This window comes from Neoarius graeffei, chromosome 6 (genome assembly GCF_027579695.1).
Source record: "Neoarius graeffei isolate fNeoGra1 chromosome 6, fNeoGra1.pri, whole genome shotgun sequence".
Taxonomy (NCBI): domain Eukaryota; kingdom Metazoa; phylum Chordata; class Actinopteri; order Siluriformes; family Ariidae; genus Neoarius; species Neoarius graeffei.
Window position 1 is genome coordinate 25,907,285 of NC_083574.1, and position 18,036 is coordinate 25,925,320.

The 18,036-nt window shown below is 44.1% G+C and overlaps 1 protein-coding gene across 6 annotated transcripts in view; it reads left to right on the plus strand.

Annotated features, from left to right (window-relative positions):
* Nucleotides 1–18,036, plus strand: part of si:ch211-151h10.2 (uncharacterized protein LOC567699 homolog) — a 69,072-nt gene that overhangs the window by 22,211 nt on the left and 28,825 nt on the right. For 4 of the 6 annotated variants that reach the window (XM_060923502.1, XM_060923508.1, XM_060923507.1 and 1 more), the window contains exons 7-8: nucleotides 55–138; nucleotides 271–369. In XM_060923502.1, coding sequence (XP_060779485.1) covers nucleotides 55–138; nucleotides 271–369 — 183 coding nt within the window. Of the gene's footprint in view, nucleotides 1–54; nucleotides 139–270; nucleotides 370–640; nucleotides 1,276–18,036 lie in introns of those variants that run through there. The other 2 variants (XM_060923506.1, XM_060923503.1) reach the window with 2 other exon arrangements.

Below are 18,036 nucleotides of genomic sequence, written 5' to 3' on the forward strand. Positions count from 1 at the left end.
CATTAACAGATTTCGTATGTGAAAGGGGCTTAAGTTAGTATATCTGTATTTCAGGGCTTATACACAAAGCTGGGTCTGTTTCACAGTAGGATTCATGAGTGTCAGGTGCACCTGAGCACAAGTGCACATCATCTTAAGGTGAAAAATACATCCATGTCCTAATATCTACATGTGCTTTCACCTTTATACTCTCCCTCCCTTTATTACATACTCAAACTATTATCTATCTATTAACTACTGAAAAGAGAATAATTTCTGATACTTTTTCAGCAGGAGCTGGAAAATAGGCAGCAGGCTCTGGCTCAGACTATGGGCCTAACACTGGAGTCTACTTGGACCAGAGACCTTCTGCAGTGTAACACCCACCAGGTACACTATCACCTGTATGTAAAGTTTAGCAATTTCATGTATAGGCCACACGGGCGATTGCTCTAAGACAACGAGGGAGGCTCAGCCTCCTCTAAAAATGACGAACATCGTGTAGGATGAATTGCGCTAGGCTTATGTTATAGCCGACCTTATAACATTGCTATTTCAGATCCAGAATCATAGAAATATACAGTATGTGCTCAACCCACTACAGTGCGAAATCATTCTGTTATAACTTTAATGTGCGCATGAGTTTTCCCCCTCGTGACAGTGCGATGCAGCGCAGCCTCAGTGGACTTCCATGGCATTTGGGAGCTCTGCGCTTTTCAATCTCAAAATGCAAGACGATTATTGGACAAATACTGCGAAAACGCCCGCCCACGGAGTCTCACGGACTCCCAGCCTCAGTGGACTTCAATGACATTTGGGAGCGATGCGCTTTTCAATCTCAAAATGCAAGACGGTTATTGGACAAATACTGCGAAAATGCCCGCCTACGGACTCCCAGCCTCACATGGGAGGGACATGGCAGTTTCCGCGAGGAGACTGGTGATTGGTGAAAGCGGCCGGATATTTTTCTTTGATTAACAGCTCGTTTCAACTATAGACAGGCAGCAGTGAATTTCAGTTCAGTCCCATGCGGATTCACAAGTGCTGTGGTGTATTGTAAGAGATCAGCTTACATTTCGATTTCATTCATTACATACGGTTTCTACCAGCTTTTTTAGTTTGTATATATTTTCATTGTAAATAAAGTGTAAATATAGTGTTGTCAAGTTTGCTATCTTAGTTCCAGAAATTTTGTTTATTTGAGTGACTGAACTTAAACTTGAGGGGGCTAGTCAGCTAGCAAGAAAGCTGCGCACGGATGCCAAGCATTGCTGATTTAATTTTGGCGAAGCCATTTGCCAGTCTTCCTTTCGAGGAAAAAATTAAAATTAAAGAGCAGGGTAGACCAACGCCTCAAATTGACTTGGTGAAAAAGGTAGGGAATAATACTCATTCCTTTCAGCTCTCCTGGTACGAGAAAGTGAATTGGCTAACAGCAAGTGACCCACATCAACAACAGTAAATAGGCTACTTTAGTAATATGTCATGGATGGACCAAAAATATAGAATCTATTTAAAATGTTTATGGCGAGTATATTATATTGGAATATATATTTTTCTGGATATGAATTAAACACAGCTACAATTTGGAAAACATTTTTAAACAAAAACACAGCTGAGAACATTTCACACTACAGACCTGGATTAAAAGTGAAGGGTTATCAAAATTGTCAATAAAACATTTCTCAGTCAAAATAAGTAAAATATAGGGAAAGTGTCATTGAATGAAATGTGTGGCACCCAGCTCTACTGCTGAGGTTCCTGACAAAGAGCTGCTTTCAATAATGATCAATTTTTAAACAACATGCCACAATTTTAAAATATAAAATGTTAAAATATACCCCTCCCCCCAACACCACCATCATGTATATTGGACAGTAGGCTAATGGGCCAAAAGAACCTGTTATTTCACAGTTTGTGACACTGCCAACAATCAGCCAGATCAGAGGCAAGAGTATGGGTAAAATTGATGTTTTTTCTTTTAAAATCTGGAAATATCGTAACCGACCAGCCTCCCCTGTTTGAAAGACTACCAGCCGCCACTGATAGGCCATATTAGTTTAGACTGTTATAAATATTGACTTTAGTTCTCTGAGGATCAATCTGGTTTTCATGAAAGACATGAAAATAAAATATATGAACATAGACTGTGCCCTCCTACATAACAATATGTTAAAAAAAATTAAAAAATGAGTATCAGATGTTTATTATTAGAACAAAATGGGTTCACAAAAGAGGTACAACTGATTTCTGAATTGTTTTACATAAAAGTTGAAAGTTCAGTTGTAGTCTTAATCATATTAATCTAATATTTGAGTCAGATGCTTGGGAAAGCATGATTAAGTGGCTCAGATGTGTTTGCAAATAGTTAAAATTACGTACATGTAGGGGAATTGTTATATTTGTGTCAGTACACTGATTATTCATAAATTAAATGTGAACCAAACAATGATAGAGGTCTACCCTAAGTTTCCATTATAGTGACATTTTTTTTACTTAATTGACAATAATACAGAAAATATGGTGCCACCTAGCTTACAGGCAGAATTACATCAACAAAAGACTCCTAACATTATTACAGCCCTGTTTCCAAAAAAGTTGGGGACACTGTGTAAAAAAATAAATGAAAATAGAATGCAATGATTTGCAAATCATGGAATCCCTATATTTCATTGAAAATAGTACAAATACAGCATATCAAATGTTGAATCTGAGAATTTTTGTTGTTTGAAAAGTATATGCTCATTTTGAATTTGATGCCATAACACATTTCAAAAACTTGAGACAGGGGCATGTTTACCAGTGTGTTGCACCACCTCTTCTTTTAACAACACTGTAAATGTTTGGGAACTGAGGAGACCATTTTCTGTAGTTTTGAAAATGAAATGTTTTCTCATTCTTTCCTGATGTAAGATTTCAGCTGTCCAACACTTCAGGGTCTCCTTTGTTATATTTTCTGTTTCATAATGTGCCAAATGTTTTCAATGTGTGACAGGGCTAGACTGCAGGCAAGCCAGTTTAGCACCCGGACTCTTTTACCATGGAGCCATGTAGTTGTAATATGTGAAGAATGTTCTTTAGCATTGTCTTGCTGATGTAAGCAAGGCCTTCCCTGAAAAAGATGTCATCTGGATGGCAGCATATGTTGCTATAAAACCTGTATATACATAGCGTTCAGCATTAATGGTGCCTTCCCAGATGTGCAAACTATCCATGCCATGTGCACTAATGCAGTGGTTTCAACTGGTTTTGCTTCAGGACTCACATTTTATGTTGGATATCAAGTCGTGACCCAACACTACATTAAAGTTGTTTATGATATGGAAGTAAATAAAAATGCATATTAATTTTTGCATAATAATATTAGTCATACTAATAATAATTATCCATTGCGTAGATCTAATAAAATTGGATAATAAAGTTGTACCTCATAAATACATACAGTGAAAAATATCAGTTTATTAAATGCAGTGCACATGCTTAATCAAATGCAAAATTATTCACAACATTAATATGGAAATGGGCCATTATATAAATGCAAACACATAATGCAGAGTAAGTGCAATTTACCTAACAAATAAAAACTGAAACAAATTACAAATTTTCAGTAACAAATTGTGCACTCAATATGAAAAATGCACAACTATTCAATGCAGACACATAATAACGAGCTTTAACAAGAACAGAGCTGATATCATAACCTACAGGTGTGATTTCATTGTGATAAGTGTCTCAAAATCAGGATGACATGATTGGACACATCTGCTGATTCGTCTAGTTTGAGTGCATAATAGTCACTTGCCTTATTGTGTTATCTTCTGCTGATTTGCCTTGTGTTCTCTGTATGGTGTCATTGGAGATTTATTTATTTATTTTGCTTTTTCCCAACTGATTTGTGGTAGATTTGTACCGAGGATCTCTCTGGACATGTTGACAGCAGCGAGTAAAACAATCTTTTCTATGTTACCTTTAACTGTGTGGGTCTTTTTGCATTTTGAAATGTGATGAGTGAGTTTTTACGATGTACAAATTTATTGCTCCTGAACAGTGCACACGTCAACTGACTTGTCTTTATGATTTGTGTTTTGTCTCTAAATAGCCTACTTTTTATTAATTTTGATGGCTTCTATAATCCTGCATTAAACCATGCTTGTCATATTTTCATTTACCTTGCATAGCTTTTTTTCCCAGCCCTATTTAAGAAGAGGGAATTTCACTCCTTTTATCAATGCTGGCACCAAAACTGACAGAATTTGATTGGACACACAACATGACATAATATGACATGACTGGATTTTTTTCATTGGCTGTAACCCACACAGTTAGAGGTAATGTAGGGCTAGGCCTATGGGGGCATTCCTTTATCATAATTATTTTTTTCTTTTTTGAAGCAATAATTTGCTTTACTGTCATATTTTCCCATGTTTTACTGTGTTATGTTTTAGCATTTGCATTTAGCAACATTGTTTTTCTTCCTAGCAGTCCCCAACGTAATCTTAAAGGGCTGTGACACACCAATTAAGAAACAATACACTAATGCACCCCCATACGTACCATCACAGATGCTGGCCTTTGAACTGTGCTCTGATAACAAGCCAGATGGTCCTTTCCTTTTTTAGCCAGGAGGATGCGGTGTCCATGATTTCCAAAACAGAATTTCAAGTTTTGATTCATCAAACCACAGGACAGTTTTCCAGTTTGCCTTAGTCCATCATAATTGAGCTTGGGCCCAGAGAAGGCAGCGGTGTTTCTGGATATTGTTTATATATGGTTTCTTTTTTTGCATGATAGAATTTTAACTTGCATTAAAATGCAAGCAATGAATGCAGCAAGGAACTGTGTTCACAGACAATGGAAGTATTCATGAGCCTCAGCAGCAACTTCCAAAACAGAACCGTGTCTGTTTTTAGGTGGCAGTGGTGTAGTGGTTTGCACTGTCACATCACAGCAAGAAGGTTCTGGGTTCTGATCTCATGGCCGACAGTGTGGAGTTTGCATGTTCTCCCCGTGTCTGTGTGGGTTCCTCTGGGTGCTCCAGTTTACCCCACAGTTCAAAGACATGCAGATTTGTACAACCCAGCCACTGGGGTTGTACAAAACAGTGCATACTTAGCGCTGGTCCCAAGCCCAGATACAGTGGGGCAAAAAAGTATTTAGTCAGTCACCAATTGTGCAAGTTTTCCCACTTAAAAAGATGAGAGAGGCCTGTAATTTTCATCATAGGTACACTTCAACTATGAGAGAGAGAATGGGGGGAAGGAATCCAGGAAATCACATTGTAGGATTTTTAATGAATTAATTGGTAAATTCCTTGGTAAAATAAGTATTTGGTCACCTACAAACAAGCAAGATTTCTGGCTCTCACAGACCTGTAACAACTTCTTTAAGAGGCTCCTCTGTCCTCCACTCGTTACCTGTATTAATGGCACCTGTTTGAACTCATTATCAGTATAAAATACACCTGTCCACAACCTCAAACAGTCACACTCCAAACTCCACTATGGCCAAGATCAAAGAGCTGTCAAAGGACACCAGAAACAAAATTGTAGACCTGCACCAGGCTGGGAAGACTGAATCTGCAATAGGTAAGCAGCTTGGTGTGAAGAAATCAACTGTGGGAGCAATTATTAGAAAATGGAAGACATACAAGACCACTGATAATCTCCCTCGATCTGGGGCTCCACGCAATATCTCACCCCGTGGGGTCAAAATGATCACAAGAACGGTGAGCAAAAATCCCAGAACCACACGGGGGGACCTAGTGAATGACCTGCAGAGAGCTGGGACCAAAGTAACAAAGGCTACCATCAGTAACACACTATGCCGCCAGGGACTCAAATCCTGCAGTGCCAGACGTGTCCCCCCTGCTTAAGCCAGTACATGTCCAGGCCTGTCTGAAGTTTGCTAGAGAGCATTTGGATGATCCAGAAGAGGATTGGGAGAATGTCATATGGTCAGATGAAACCAAAATAGAACTTTTTGGTAAAAACTCAACTTGTCGTGTTTGGAGGAGAAAGAATGTTGAGTTGCATCCAGAGAATACCATACCTACTGTGAAGCATGGGGGTGGAAACATCATGCTTTGGGGCTGTTTTTCTGCAAAGGGACCAGGACGACTGATCCGTGTAAAGGAAAGAATGAATGGGGCCATATATCATGAGATTTTGAGTGAAAACCTCCTTCCATCAGCAAGGGCATTGAAGATGAAATGTGGCTGGGTCTTTCAGCATGACAATGATCCCAAACACACTGCCCGGGCAATGAAGGAGCGGCTTCGTAAGAAGCATTTCAAGGTCCTGGAGTGGCCTACCCAGTCTCCAGATCTCAACCCCACAGAAAATCTTTGGAGGGAGTTGAAAGTCCGTGTTGCCCAGCAACAGCCCCAAAACATCACTGCTCTAGAGGAGATCTGCATGGAGGAATGGGCCAAAATACCAGCAACAGTGTGTGAAAACCTTGTGAAGACTTACAGAAAACGTTTGACCTTTGTCATTGCCAACAAAGGGTATATAACAGAGTATTGAGATGAACTTTTGTTATTGACCAAATACTTATTTTCAGACATAATTTGCAAATAAATTCTTTAAAAATCAGACGATGTGATTTTCTGGATTTTTTTTCTCATTTTGTCTCTCATAGTTGAGGTATACCTATGATGAAAATTACAGGCCTCTGTCATCTTTTTAAGTGGGAGAACTTGCACAATTGGTGACTGACTAAATACTTTTTTGCCCCACTGTAGATTGTTGCATCAGGAAGGGCATCCAGTATAAAACCTATGCCACATCAAATATGAGGAAGAGATCCGCTGTGGTGACCCTGAATGTATGGGAGCAACTGAAAAAAGAACCGTGTCTGTTTTTAACGCAGTGCCGCCTGAGGGCCCAAAGACCACAGTCATCTAGTATTGGTTTTTGGCCTTTTCCCTTGCATACACAGATTTCTTGAGATTCTCTGAATCTTTTAATGATTATGTACCATAGATGATGTGATTCCCAAATTCTTTGTAATTTTAGGTTCAGAAATGTTCTTAAATTGTTGCATATTTGCCCATGCAGTCTTTCACAGAGTGGTGAACTTCTCCCTATCTTTATTTCTGAGAGACTTACATAACCTCTCTGGGATGCTCTTTTTATACCCAATCATGTTACTGACCTGTTCCCAATTAACCTCATTAGTTGTGAGATGTTCCATCAGGTGTGTTTTTTTTCCATTACCTAACTTTTCCAGTCTTTTGTTGTGCTGTCCCAACTTTTTGAAACATGTTAGTGGCATTGAATCCAAAATAAGCATATATTAAAAACAAAAACACTTTTTCTCAGTTTCACCAAAAACAAAAACAATTTCTCAGTTTCAACATTTGATACACTGTCTTTGTACTACTTAAGTGAAATATAGGCTTTTCCATGATTTGGAAATGACCACATTTTGTTTTTAGGAAATGGGGTTGTAATTACATAAGATTTGGTTATAAACTCTGTTTCGCTGACAAAGAAAACAGTGACAACAAATTTGCAACCTGCCATCTGTGGGGCACCAAATGTCAAAAAGTTGACGACTGTTTTCTCTCTGACATTTGAAGCCATTCTGATACATTTAGAAAGCAACTCATGTCAAATAATAGTTCTCATCTCATCTCATTATCTCTAGCTGCTTTATCCTGTTCTACAGGGTCGCAGGCAAGCTGGAGCCTATCCCAGCTGACTCCGGGCGAAAGGCGGGATACACCCTGGACAAATCGCCAGGTCATCACAGGGCTGACACAGACAACCATTCACACTCACACCTACAGTCAATTTAGAGTCACCAGTTAACCTAACCTGCATGTCTGGACTGTGGGGGAAACCGGAGCACCTGGAGGAAACCCTCATGGACACGGGGAGAACATGCAAACTCCACACAGAAAGGCCCTCGTCGGCTACGTGACTCAAACCTGGACCTTCTTGCTGTGAGGCGACAGCGCTAACCACTACACCACCATGCCGCCCCAAATAATAGTTCTCAAATAAAATATTACAAGTAAATGATGAAAACAATATAATGGTAAACTTAAGTATGAAATATAAATGTTAAATGTACATATTAAAATAATATAAATCTTAAATGTAAATGTCGAACTTAAAAGTTCTGTTTGTATGCTAATTGACCCCGAGACAGATCATCTCTTCTGGTCCTTACTTGGAACTCAGTTCCCACCTGTGGCTCCTAGTAGCTACACATGTGGAATGTGGCAGCAGCCACACCATGGGCAATGGCCTCGGCAGGCTGGCCAAACCAGGTGGGGGTAACCGAAAGCTTGGTGAATAGGACATGCTCATCCTACTGTATGTGAAGACTGCTCTGGCAGATGAAATGCTCATGATCCAACAGCTGGGAAGGCAGATCAGCAAGACAATATGGAGTGCCCAGTGCAATGTCTGAGCCTGGAAGTCAGTACGGCCATCCACTGTAGCCGAAGAGGCATCCAGGTGTAACAATTCTTCGTACCAATGGATCAAGACCTCTAAGCCTGAGAGAGTGGGACTGCCCCTGTGCAAAGGCCTTTCCACTTTAGTCTCCCTCATACACAGGTTTCTGTTGTGCACCTCTAAGTCCTGTGGCAATGGGGAAGTGGCAAAGCAACAGGTGGAGATGACCACTGGAAGTTGTAGTCACAACCCTGCACATTGGTGGCCCTTGGTTGTTCTTCTCAAACCCAGGGCAGATGAGACACTATCTCCTCTGCTCTTCACCTGAACCTTGCATACCTGGAGGAGAAGAACACTTATGTGCGGATGCTGTTCCTGGACCTCAGTTCAGCATTTAATACTATCATTCCACAGCATCTGGTGAACAAACTGGGTCCCCTGGGCTTCAGCACCCCCCTGTGCAACTGGCTGCTAGACTTCCTCACCGAAAGACCACAGTCAGTGTGGGTCGGACAGAACACCTCCAGTGTCATCACCCTCAGCACAGGCTCCCCTCAGGGCTGTGTCCTGAGCCCTCTGCTGTTCACTCTTACCCCTTTTCCACCAAATCAGTTCCAGGGCTGGTTCGGGGCCAGTGCCGGTGCTGGTTCACAACTCGTTCAACTTGCGAGCCAGCTGAGAACCAGTTTGCTTTTCCATAGCTCACGGTGCTAAGGGAAGCCATGTCATTACGTCGCTGTATACGTCAGTTACATCATTGTATATGTCAGTTACATCGCTACGTTTGCATAAACCTTGGCGCGAATATCGAAGCAAAAACAACACGGAAGAAGCAGCAGCAACAACAACAACAATAATAATGGATGACTTCACGTTTGTACAGCTGCTGCTTCTCGTCGCTTAAAAATGGCGATCTTTCACGGTCTTGTTGTTGTTGGTCTTAACAACTCTGCCCCCCCACTGACGTAAGTGGTTCTTTCCTCTGGCCCAGCAGAGAGTTGGTGCTAGCCTGGAACCGGTTTTTCTGGCCCCAGAGCCAGTTCTTTGTCAGTGTAAACAGAAAACCTGGTTCCAAACTAAGCACTGGCCCCGAACCAGTCCTGGAACAGCTTTGGTGGAAAAGGGGCATCTGATGATACACAACTGCATCCCCAAGGCTGCCAGCAACCACATTGTGAAGTTTGCGGATGACACAACAGTGGTGGGCCTCATCAGGGACAACAATGACCTGGCCTATAGAGAGGAGGTGGAGCAGCTGGTGGGCTGGTGCAGGGTTAAACAACCTGATCCTGAACGTGGACAAAACTAAAGAGATCATTGTTGACTTCAGGAAAAACCAACCCAGCCACGATCCACTTCTCCTCAACGACACGGCTGTGGAGGTGGTCAATAGCACCAAGTTCTTGGGGGTGCACATCACAGACAACTTCACATGGTCTGTGAACACTGTGTCACTGGTCAAGAAGGCACAGCAGTGTCTGCACTTCCTACGTATGATGAAGAGAGCCCACTTGCCCCCGCCCAGCCTCACTACATTCTACAGAAGCACCACAGAGAGCATTCTAACCAGCTGCTTCTCTGTGTGGTGTGGAGGCTGCAGTGCCGCTGACTGGAAGACTGTGAGGAGAGTGGTGAGGACAACAGAGATAATCATTGGGACTTCTCTTCCCTCCATTCAGGACATTGCACCAAGGCACTGCATGTCTCGAGCCAGAAACATTATCAGTGACCCCTCACACCCTCACTATGGTCTGTTCTCCCCTCTGGCAAGAGGTTCTGCAGTATTCGGTGCAGGACCACCAGGTTCTGTAACAGCTTTTTCCCCCAGGTCACCAGACTGCTGAACTCCAAATCCAAACTCTAAACTTCTATTTATAACTTGAACATTTCCTAATTCCACAGGTCACTTTATACTATTGCACTTTATAATATTTTTGCTGCTGCATAACTTAATTTAATACACTTCTTATTTAATTCTGTGCTGAACCAAATTGCAGCGAAATTTCATTCTGTATATACTTGTTGCATACTGAATGACATGCAACAGTGGCCACACCCTGGGTAACTGCTTCAACAGGCTGGCAAAACTAGGTGAGGGTAGCTGATGGGTCTTAAACCCTCAGTGAGTTAGGCCTTGTCTACCTGAGCATGTGAAGACTGGTCCTGGTGGATTGCAGGGAGGAACCCACTTGTCTGGTTCAATGTGTACGAAGGCGGACACAGCTAAGCATCGTGGAGCGCAACTAGGGCACTGTGAGACACGGAATACACTGCTGGCCATCTACTGCATCCTTATTCTTCTCTGGCTGTCTTGACTCCATCTTGCCACCGGGTCCAGATGGATAGGGACGAGAGAGTGAGGCTGACAACCATGCACAACTCTCCCTCACTTTAATCCAAGTCATGCGCAAGTCACAACTTCACCCCCCATCAACCTACCATCCCATTATCATCACTCTTCAAGTCCTGCGGCGATGGACGCATGGCCAAGTGAGAGGTGTGGATACACTGGCAATCGTAGTCACAACTCTACATGTAGGCGGCTCAGGTCATAGGGTCACTTTTCAGTGAACAAAACAGCACTGGAATTCTGCAGCCACCTGAGTGATGGAGCAGCCCTGTTCAGGAATGCACTGCTTCCCCCCGTAGCCTGGGGAAGGGGCTAGAAAAGGTGCCCTAAAAAATATCTGTTTCACCTCACCCTGGCCAGCTTGCTGTGGCTGGCGGGGATCCCATCACAGCGGTAAGAAGAACTCATCAAAAAGTAAAACCACAAAGGTTACTTTGCTCATCTTGGGTGCATGGAATGTGCGCACTCTGTTGGACCGTGGCAGGACTGAACAACCTGAGAGGAGGACCACCCTCATTGCCAGTGAACTAGCGAGGTACAATGTACAGATCACCGCCCTCAGTGAGACTTGTCTTGCTGAGGAGGGTCAACTGTCCAAGCAGAGTACCAGCTACACATTCTTCTGGATTGGACACAGACAAGATGAGCGTTGTAAGGTGGGAGTTGGTTTCACCATCAAGTGCAATCTGGTCAACAAGCTGACTGCGCCCCCCAAGGGAATCAATGACTGGAGGTTCTGAGACTACCTCTCTCCAGAAAGCAGTTTGCCATGCTGATCAGCACCTACGCCCCCACCATGACCAACCCCAACGAAGTGAAAGCTAGATTCTATGAGGATCTGAAGGATACCATCTCAGTCGTTCCCTGGGGCAACAAGCTCATCATTCTTGGTGACTTTAATGCCCGGGTTGGCGGAGACTACACATTGTGGGAGGGAGTGCTGGAAAGAAATGGTGTTGGCAACTGTAACAGCAACGGACTCCTTCTGCTGGAAACCTGTGCTGCTCATGGCCACCTCATTACAAACTCAGTCTTCTGCCTGCCCAATTGCAACAAGACGTCGTGGATGCACCCACGTTCCAAACACTGGCATCTGCTAGACTATGTCATCGTCAGGCAAAGGGACAGGAAGGACATGAGAGTTACGAAGACCATGGGTGGTGCAGATTGCTGGATTGCCTGTTGATCTCCAAGCAGAACATTCAGATCCAGCCACCCAGAAGACCTCAAGGCATAAAGGTGCCCAAGCGAGTGAATGTCTCCAGACTCAAGAGTGACCTCATCAAGCAGAAAGTGGTGAATGAAATTGATAGCAAGCCTGGTGCCATCAAGTCCAGATTTGCATGCCGATGTTGAATCTGAATGGGAGCATCTCTGTGATGCCATCTACAGGGCTCGAAATTCTTTTTTTTTTTTTCACCAGCCAAAGTAACTAGCCAAACAGAAAATCAACTAGTCAAAATTTGTTCATGTATGAATTTTACTTCTGTCAAAAATAACGCAAAAGAGAGTAGTTACCATTGTTCATGACTAATACACATTTATTTCAAGACCCGAGTATTTTGATACTGTTGTTAAATACATAAATGAGAACAACACAGAGCACCATAATATAATATCAACAAATAATATATTGGAAAACTTGGCAACTTGGTGTATGAGCATTGAAAGCAAATGTACTTACCATCATGACTATAGCACCCAAAATATGTCCAACATGCTTTCTGTATTTAACCATTTATGAGAGAGAAAGCATTAGGAGCTTCATATTAACTAGGAATCAACTTGAAAAAAATGAATTATTCCATAAAAATCGTATCGTAGCCAAGGCCTACCCTGCTCCCACGTTTGCTTATAAGTCCTTTGTCGTTTCTTCTCTTCAGACCGAGGTCGCTTTGTCCCCGTCTCTGGCGGCTTCTGTACACCTTTCAGAAAATTCCACATCGCAACGTAGCTTTGGCAGATGTAGATGTAAACAAGAACAAAAGCGCGTGTTTAAATGGGCAATAATGTGGCCACATCTATTGAATTTGATAACGTGATGTGGCAGCGGGGAGCGTGGCCAAGCGTCGGTCTGTGAATGGAGAGCGGAGTCAGGGAAGGTAAGTGGTGGAATCATTGCACCTGATGGGGATTAACCTGTGTTTGTGTGTCTTCCCCAGTGACTGCGCCCTTTAAAAGGAGAGGAGAACAGAGAAAATGAGCTCTCTCTCCCCAACCAGAACACGTGTGTGTGCGCGCGCGCACAGCTGGGAAGTGATAAAAGGCTGAAAAGCTAGCAATAAATAGTTCATTGAGAACTCCATTCTGGCCTGCCGTGCTTCTGTGCTCCACCCACCTGGTCCAATACTACACGTGATTACCGCGATATTCAACGAGATGCATTATATGCATGAGCAGTAGTGAAAAAACCGACAGCCTGACTCATACACGATATGATTCGGAATTCTTCAGTAGTTTCCGTCCTGCCGATAAACACATCGATTAACACAGACACAGCACACGCTTAATATGTGGCGGCTTTAGTTGACGGTGTGTCTGAATCTTCATTTCATATATATTTTTTATTTTCAACTATCCAGCTGGGCTGGCTAGTGACAGGAATTACCCGCCAAATGACAAATTAAGTCACCTCGGGAGACCGGACCACCGCCAATTTCGAGCCCTGATGTACGCTGCTGCCTTAGATGTGATGGGTCCCATCACACGTAAGCACCAGGACTGGTTCTATGACGACAACAATCGCATCCAGGCACTTCTGGCAGAGAAGAATAGACTTCTCAGAGATCTCCTGAATGACCCATCCTCTGAGTCCAAGAAAGAAGCCTTCAGCACAGCCAGAAGAACTGTGCAGCTGGAGCTACATCGTATACAGGACGAATGGCTCAGCAAGAAGGCCGATATGATCTAGTCCTACACTGACTGGAAGGACATGAACTTTTATAGTGCCCTCAGGGCCATCTATGGTCCCACATCATCCGGTTCGTCCCCTTTTCTCAGCGCAGATGGGAACACAGATCTCGGACAAGGATAAAATCTTTGAGCACTGGGCAGAACACTTCCATTGCGTTCTCAACTGCTCATCCACGATCAACGATGATGCAATCGCAAGACTGCCCCAAGTCCCAATCAACCACACACTCGCCGAACTCCCAACCAAAGACGAGGTAGAAAAAGCCATCAAGCTCCTGTCCAGCGGCAAGGCACCGGGTGCTGACTCGATTCCGGCTGAGATCTACGCCTCTGGTGGTCCACGATTGATTGCGAGCCTCACAGCCCTGTTCCAGTCAATGTGGCACCAAGAAAAGATCCTACAGAAATTCAAGGATTCCTCGGTTGTTCAACTCTATAAACAGAAAGGAAACAGGAATGTGTGTGACAACCACCGTGGCATCTCCCTGCTGTCTATTGCTGGGAAAATTCTGGCAAGAATCATGCTCAATCATCTCAGCATGCACCTCGAACAAGACCTACTACCTGAGAGCCAGTGTGGGTTTAGGAGGGGTCGCAGTACAGTGGACATGATCTTCGCCGCTCTGCAGTTACAAGAGAAATGTCAGGAGCAAAACGTCAGGAGCCTCTACACCACTTTTGTGGACCTGACGAAAGCCTTTGACGCTGTCTGCCAAGAAGATCATGGCCAAGTTTGGATGTCCCGACATATTCATCTCGATGGTCCAGCAGTTCCATGACGGCATGTATGTGAGGGTGCAGAATGATGGCGAGTACTCCCAGCCATTCCTTGTGACTAACGGAGTAAAGCAGGGTTGTGTGCTGGTGGTGATGATGTTTTCCGCTATGCTTACAGATGCTTTCTGGGAGGGCGACTTCGGCGTTGGCTTCAGATACTGGACCGATGGAAAGCTCTTCAACTTGCAGAGATTGCAGGCTAAAACCAAAGTTCAGGAAGACATCGCCCATGACTTTCTCTTCGCCGACGACTGTGTGCTGAATGCTAGTACAGAGTCTGAAATGCAGGAAAGCATGGACCTGTTCTCAAAAGCCTGCGATGACTTCGGCCTCACAATCTCCACAAAGAAGACCGAGGTCTTGCACCATCAAGCACCAGGAGCCCCCTACATAAAGCCCTTCAACGGACAGATACTCACCGTGGCAGACAAATTCGTCTACCTGGGAAGTACACCGTCATGCTCTGTCAACATTGATGAGGAATTAAGGCTCTGGCTTACAGGATTGCTAGAGCCAGCGCTGCTTTTGGCAGACTCCGAGACAGGGTCTGGCAAAGAAGAGGACTGAGCCTGCAGACCAAGTTGAAGGTGTACCATGCGGTAGTCCTTCCCTCCCTTCTGTATGCCTGCGAAACTTGGACAGTCTACAGTCGGCATGCCAGACAACTCAATGCCTTCCACATGAGGTGCCTCAGGACTCTGCTCCGCATTAAATGGCAGGACAAAATCCCTGACACTGAGGTACTCCAGCGGGCACAAATGGAGAGCATCCACGTCACCCTCATGTGTTCCCAACTTCGGTGGGCTGGCCATGTATATCGCATGGACGACAACCAACTCCTGAAGAGACTGCTCTACGGCGAGCTGACTGCTGGCAATCACTCTCACAGCGGTCAGAAGAAACACTACAAAGATACCCTGAAAGTCTCCCTGAAGTGCTGTAGCATTAACCCTGTCACCTGGAAAGAAACTGTGCATTACCGTCCTGCTTGGTGCACCCTAGTCAGATCCAGTGTAGCTGATTTCGAGGAGCGATGTGTTGAGAAACAGCAGGAGAAATGCCAGTGCTGCAAAGACCGCGTAAGCACCTCCTCCCAGCCAGGTCCAGCTCCGCACATTCCCTGTCCCCACTGCAACAGAATGTTCAGAGCGAAGATGGGTCTGACCAACCATCTTTGCATGCACACATCCACCCAGTGATGCAGTGAAGTTGAGGTCATCTTCGCCAGTGAAGGACGAACAACAACTGAATGACAATAAAGGTAGTCTAAGCCCAAGTTCGGCAGTCTCTAGTGTGAATGAGCAGGCCTATTTAGGTACAGTGCTGCTCACCCTACTCCAGGGAGAGGCCTAGAAAAGGTGGCCCAAAAATTGCCTGCCCTGCCACAAACCTGGCCAGTGCACTGTGGTTTGGCAGGTCATCCCCCAAGCAGTCAAAATCAAGGAATGAAACACAGGAAACTCACACTTGGAACATGGAATGTATGCACCCTCATGGATAGAGACAATGCTCCAAAGCCTGAAAGACCTACACCGCTTGTAGCCAAAGTACTCTAACACTATCACATCAACATAGCAGCATTGAGTGAAACAAGACTTGCAGAAGAGGGCTCCTTGACAAAAGCCATCAGTGGCTACACCTTCTTCTAGAAAGGGAAGGAGCAACAGGAAGGTAGGATTCATGGTGTTGGATTCGCTATCAAGTCCAGCCTGGTGAAAGAACTTCTGTCACTGCCTGTACAGTATGCATCAATGAAAGACTCATGAAGCTCCATCTGCCTCTCAGCCAAAAATGTCACGCAACCATCATCAGTGTCTATGCCCCAACCCTCACCAGCACAAAGGAGACCATTGAGCAATTCTAGACCAACCTCAGTAACTTTCTTCAAAGCATATTCAAAGAGAGTGAGAAGCTGATTCTGCTTGGGGATTTCAATGTCAGAGTTGATTGTGATCACAGAAGCTGGAAGAGGAAGCATGGAATTGGCAAGATGAACAGCAGTTGGCTCATACTACTAAGCAAGTGTGCCGAATTTAACCTCATCATCACAAATACTGTATTCTGACTGGCAAACAAGTACAAGACCACCTGGATACACTTAAGATCCAAGCAATAGCACTTGATCGACTTTGTCATAGTTTGTCAATGAGATATCCAAGATGTCATCATCACAAGAGCAATGCATGGGGCAGAGTGCTAGACTGACCATTGACTTGTCTGCACAGCACTTTAGCTGCACATAGCATGCATGCAGCAGAAACCCACAAAATCAACACAAACGTGGCAAAGCTTGAGTAGTGGCAGGTTCTGGAACAGTTCCAGACTAGCATCAGTGAGCAGCTGACTAGTAAGGGTCCACTCTCAGGAGGTCCAACACAAAAATGGAACCAGTTCAAAGAAGCTATGCCTGTAGCAGCCAAGACAATGCTTGGTCTTAAGAAGTGATCCCATCAAGACTGGTTCAATGAGAAGGACAATGCCTTCACTGACCCCCTCGACAAGAAGAACAAGGCTTTCATTAAATGGCAGAATGACCCAAACTCAGGCGCAAAGAAAGACAGATTCAAAACTCTGCAGGCCCAAGCACAGAAAGAGATTCGCAAAATGCAAGACCAATGGTGGGAAAGGAAAGCTGACAAAGTCCAGAGTTTTGCTGAGGCAGGCAATACAAAATAACTGTTTGGAGCACTCAAGACAATTTTCAGTCCATCCACATAAGGCTCTGCTCCCCTACTTTCCTCCGATGGAACATATCTCATCAAAGACAAAGCAGGCATCACTAATGGATGGAAGGAACACTTCAGTCAGCTGCTTAATCGGCCATCCATAGTTGACCAGATACCACAAAGGGAGCTGCATGAGGGCCTTGACAACCCCCCTACTCTCCAAGAGGTGGTGAAGGCTGTCAAGCAGATGAATAAAGGAAGTGCCCCCAGCAAAGATGGAATTCCAGCTGAATTGTACAAGGCACTAAGCAATGAGGCACTACAAAACTTTCATGAAGTCTTTTCCAGTATCTGGCAGGAAGAAGAAATGCCCCCAGACCTCCGTGATATGACAGTTGTTGCTCTTTACAAAAAACAAGGGAAGCAGGATGGACTGTGGAAATTATAGAGGAATATCTCTTTTGTCCATCACAGGCAAAATTTTGGCTTGCATTTTCCTGAACAAATTAATAACCGGAATCTCTGAGGACTACCTACCTGAATTCCAATGTGACTTCCGCCCAAGCCAGAGCACCACAGACATGATCTTTGTTGTGAGGCAAGTCCAGGAAAAGTGTATCAAACAGAATATGAATCTATATGCTGTCTTCATCAATCTGACAAAAGTGTTTGATACAGTCAATAGAGAAGCTTTATGGATCATCCTTGGGAAGCTTGGCTGCCCAAGAAAATTCATGAACCTCATCTGGCTCTTCCATGAAGATATGACTGGAGAAGTACTCTCAAATGGAGAAACGTCAGAGACTTTCTAGCTCACCACTGGTGTTAAACAAGGATGTGTGTTGGCCCATATGCTATTCAACTTGTTCATCCAGGTGCTCCTGCACATGCTTCAAGACCTAAACCAAGGAATATACATCAAGTACCGCCTTGACATTTCACT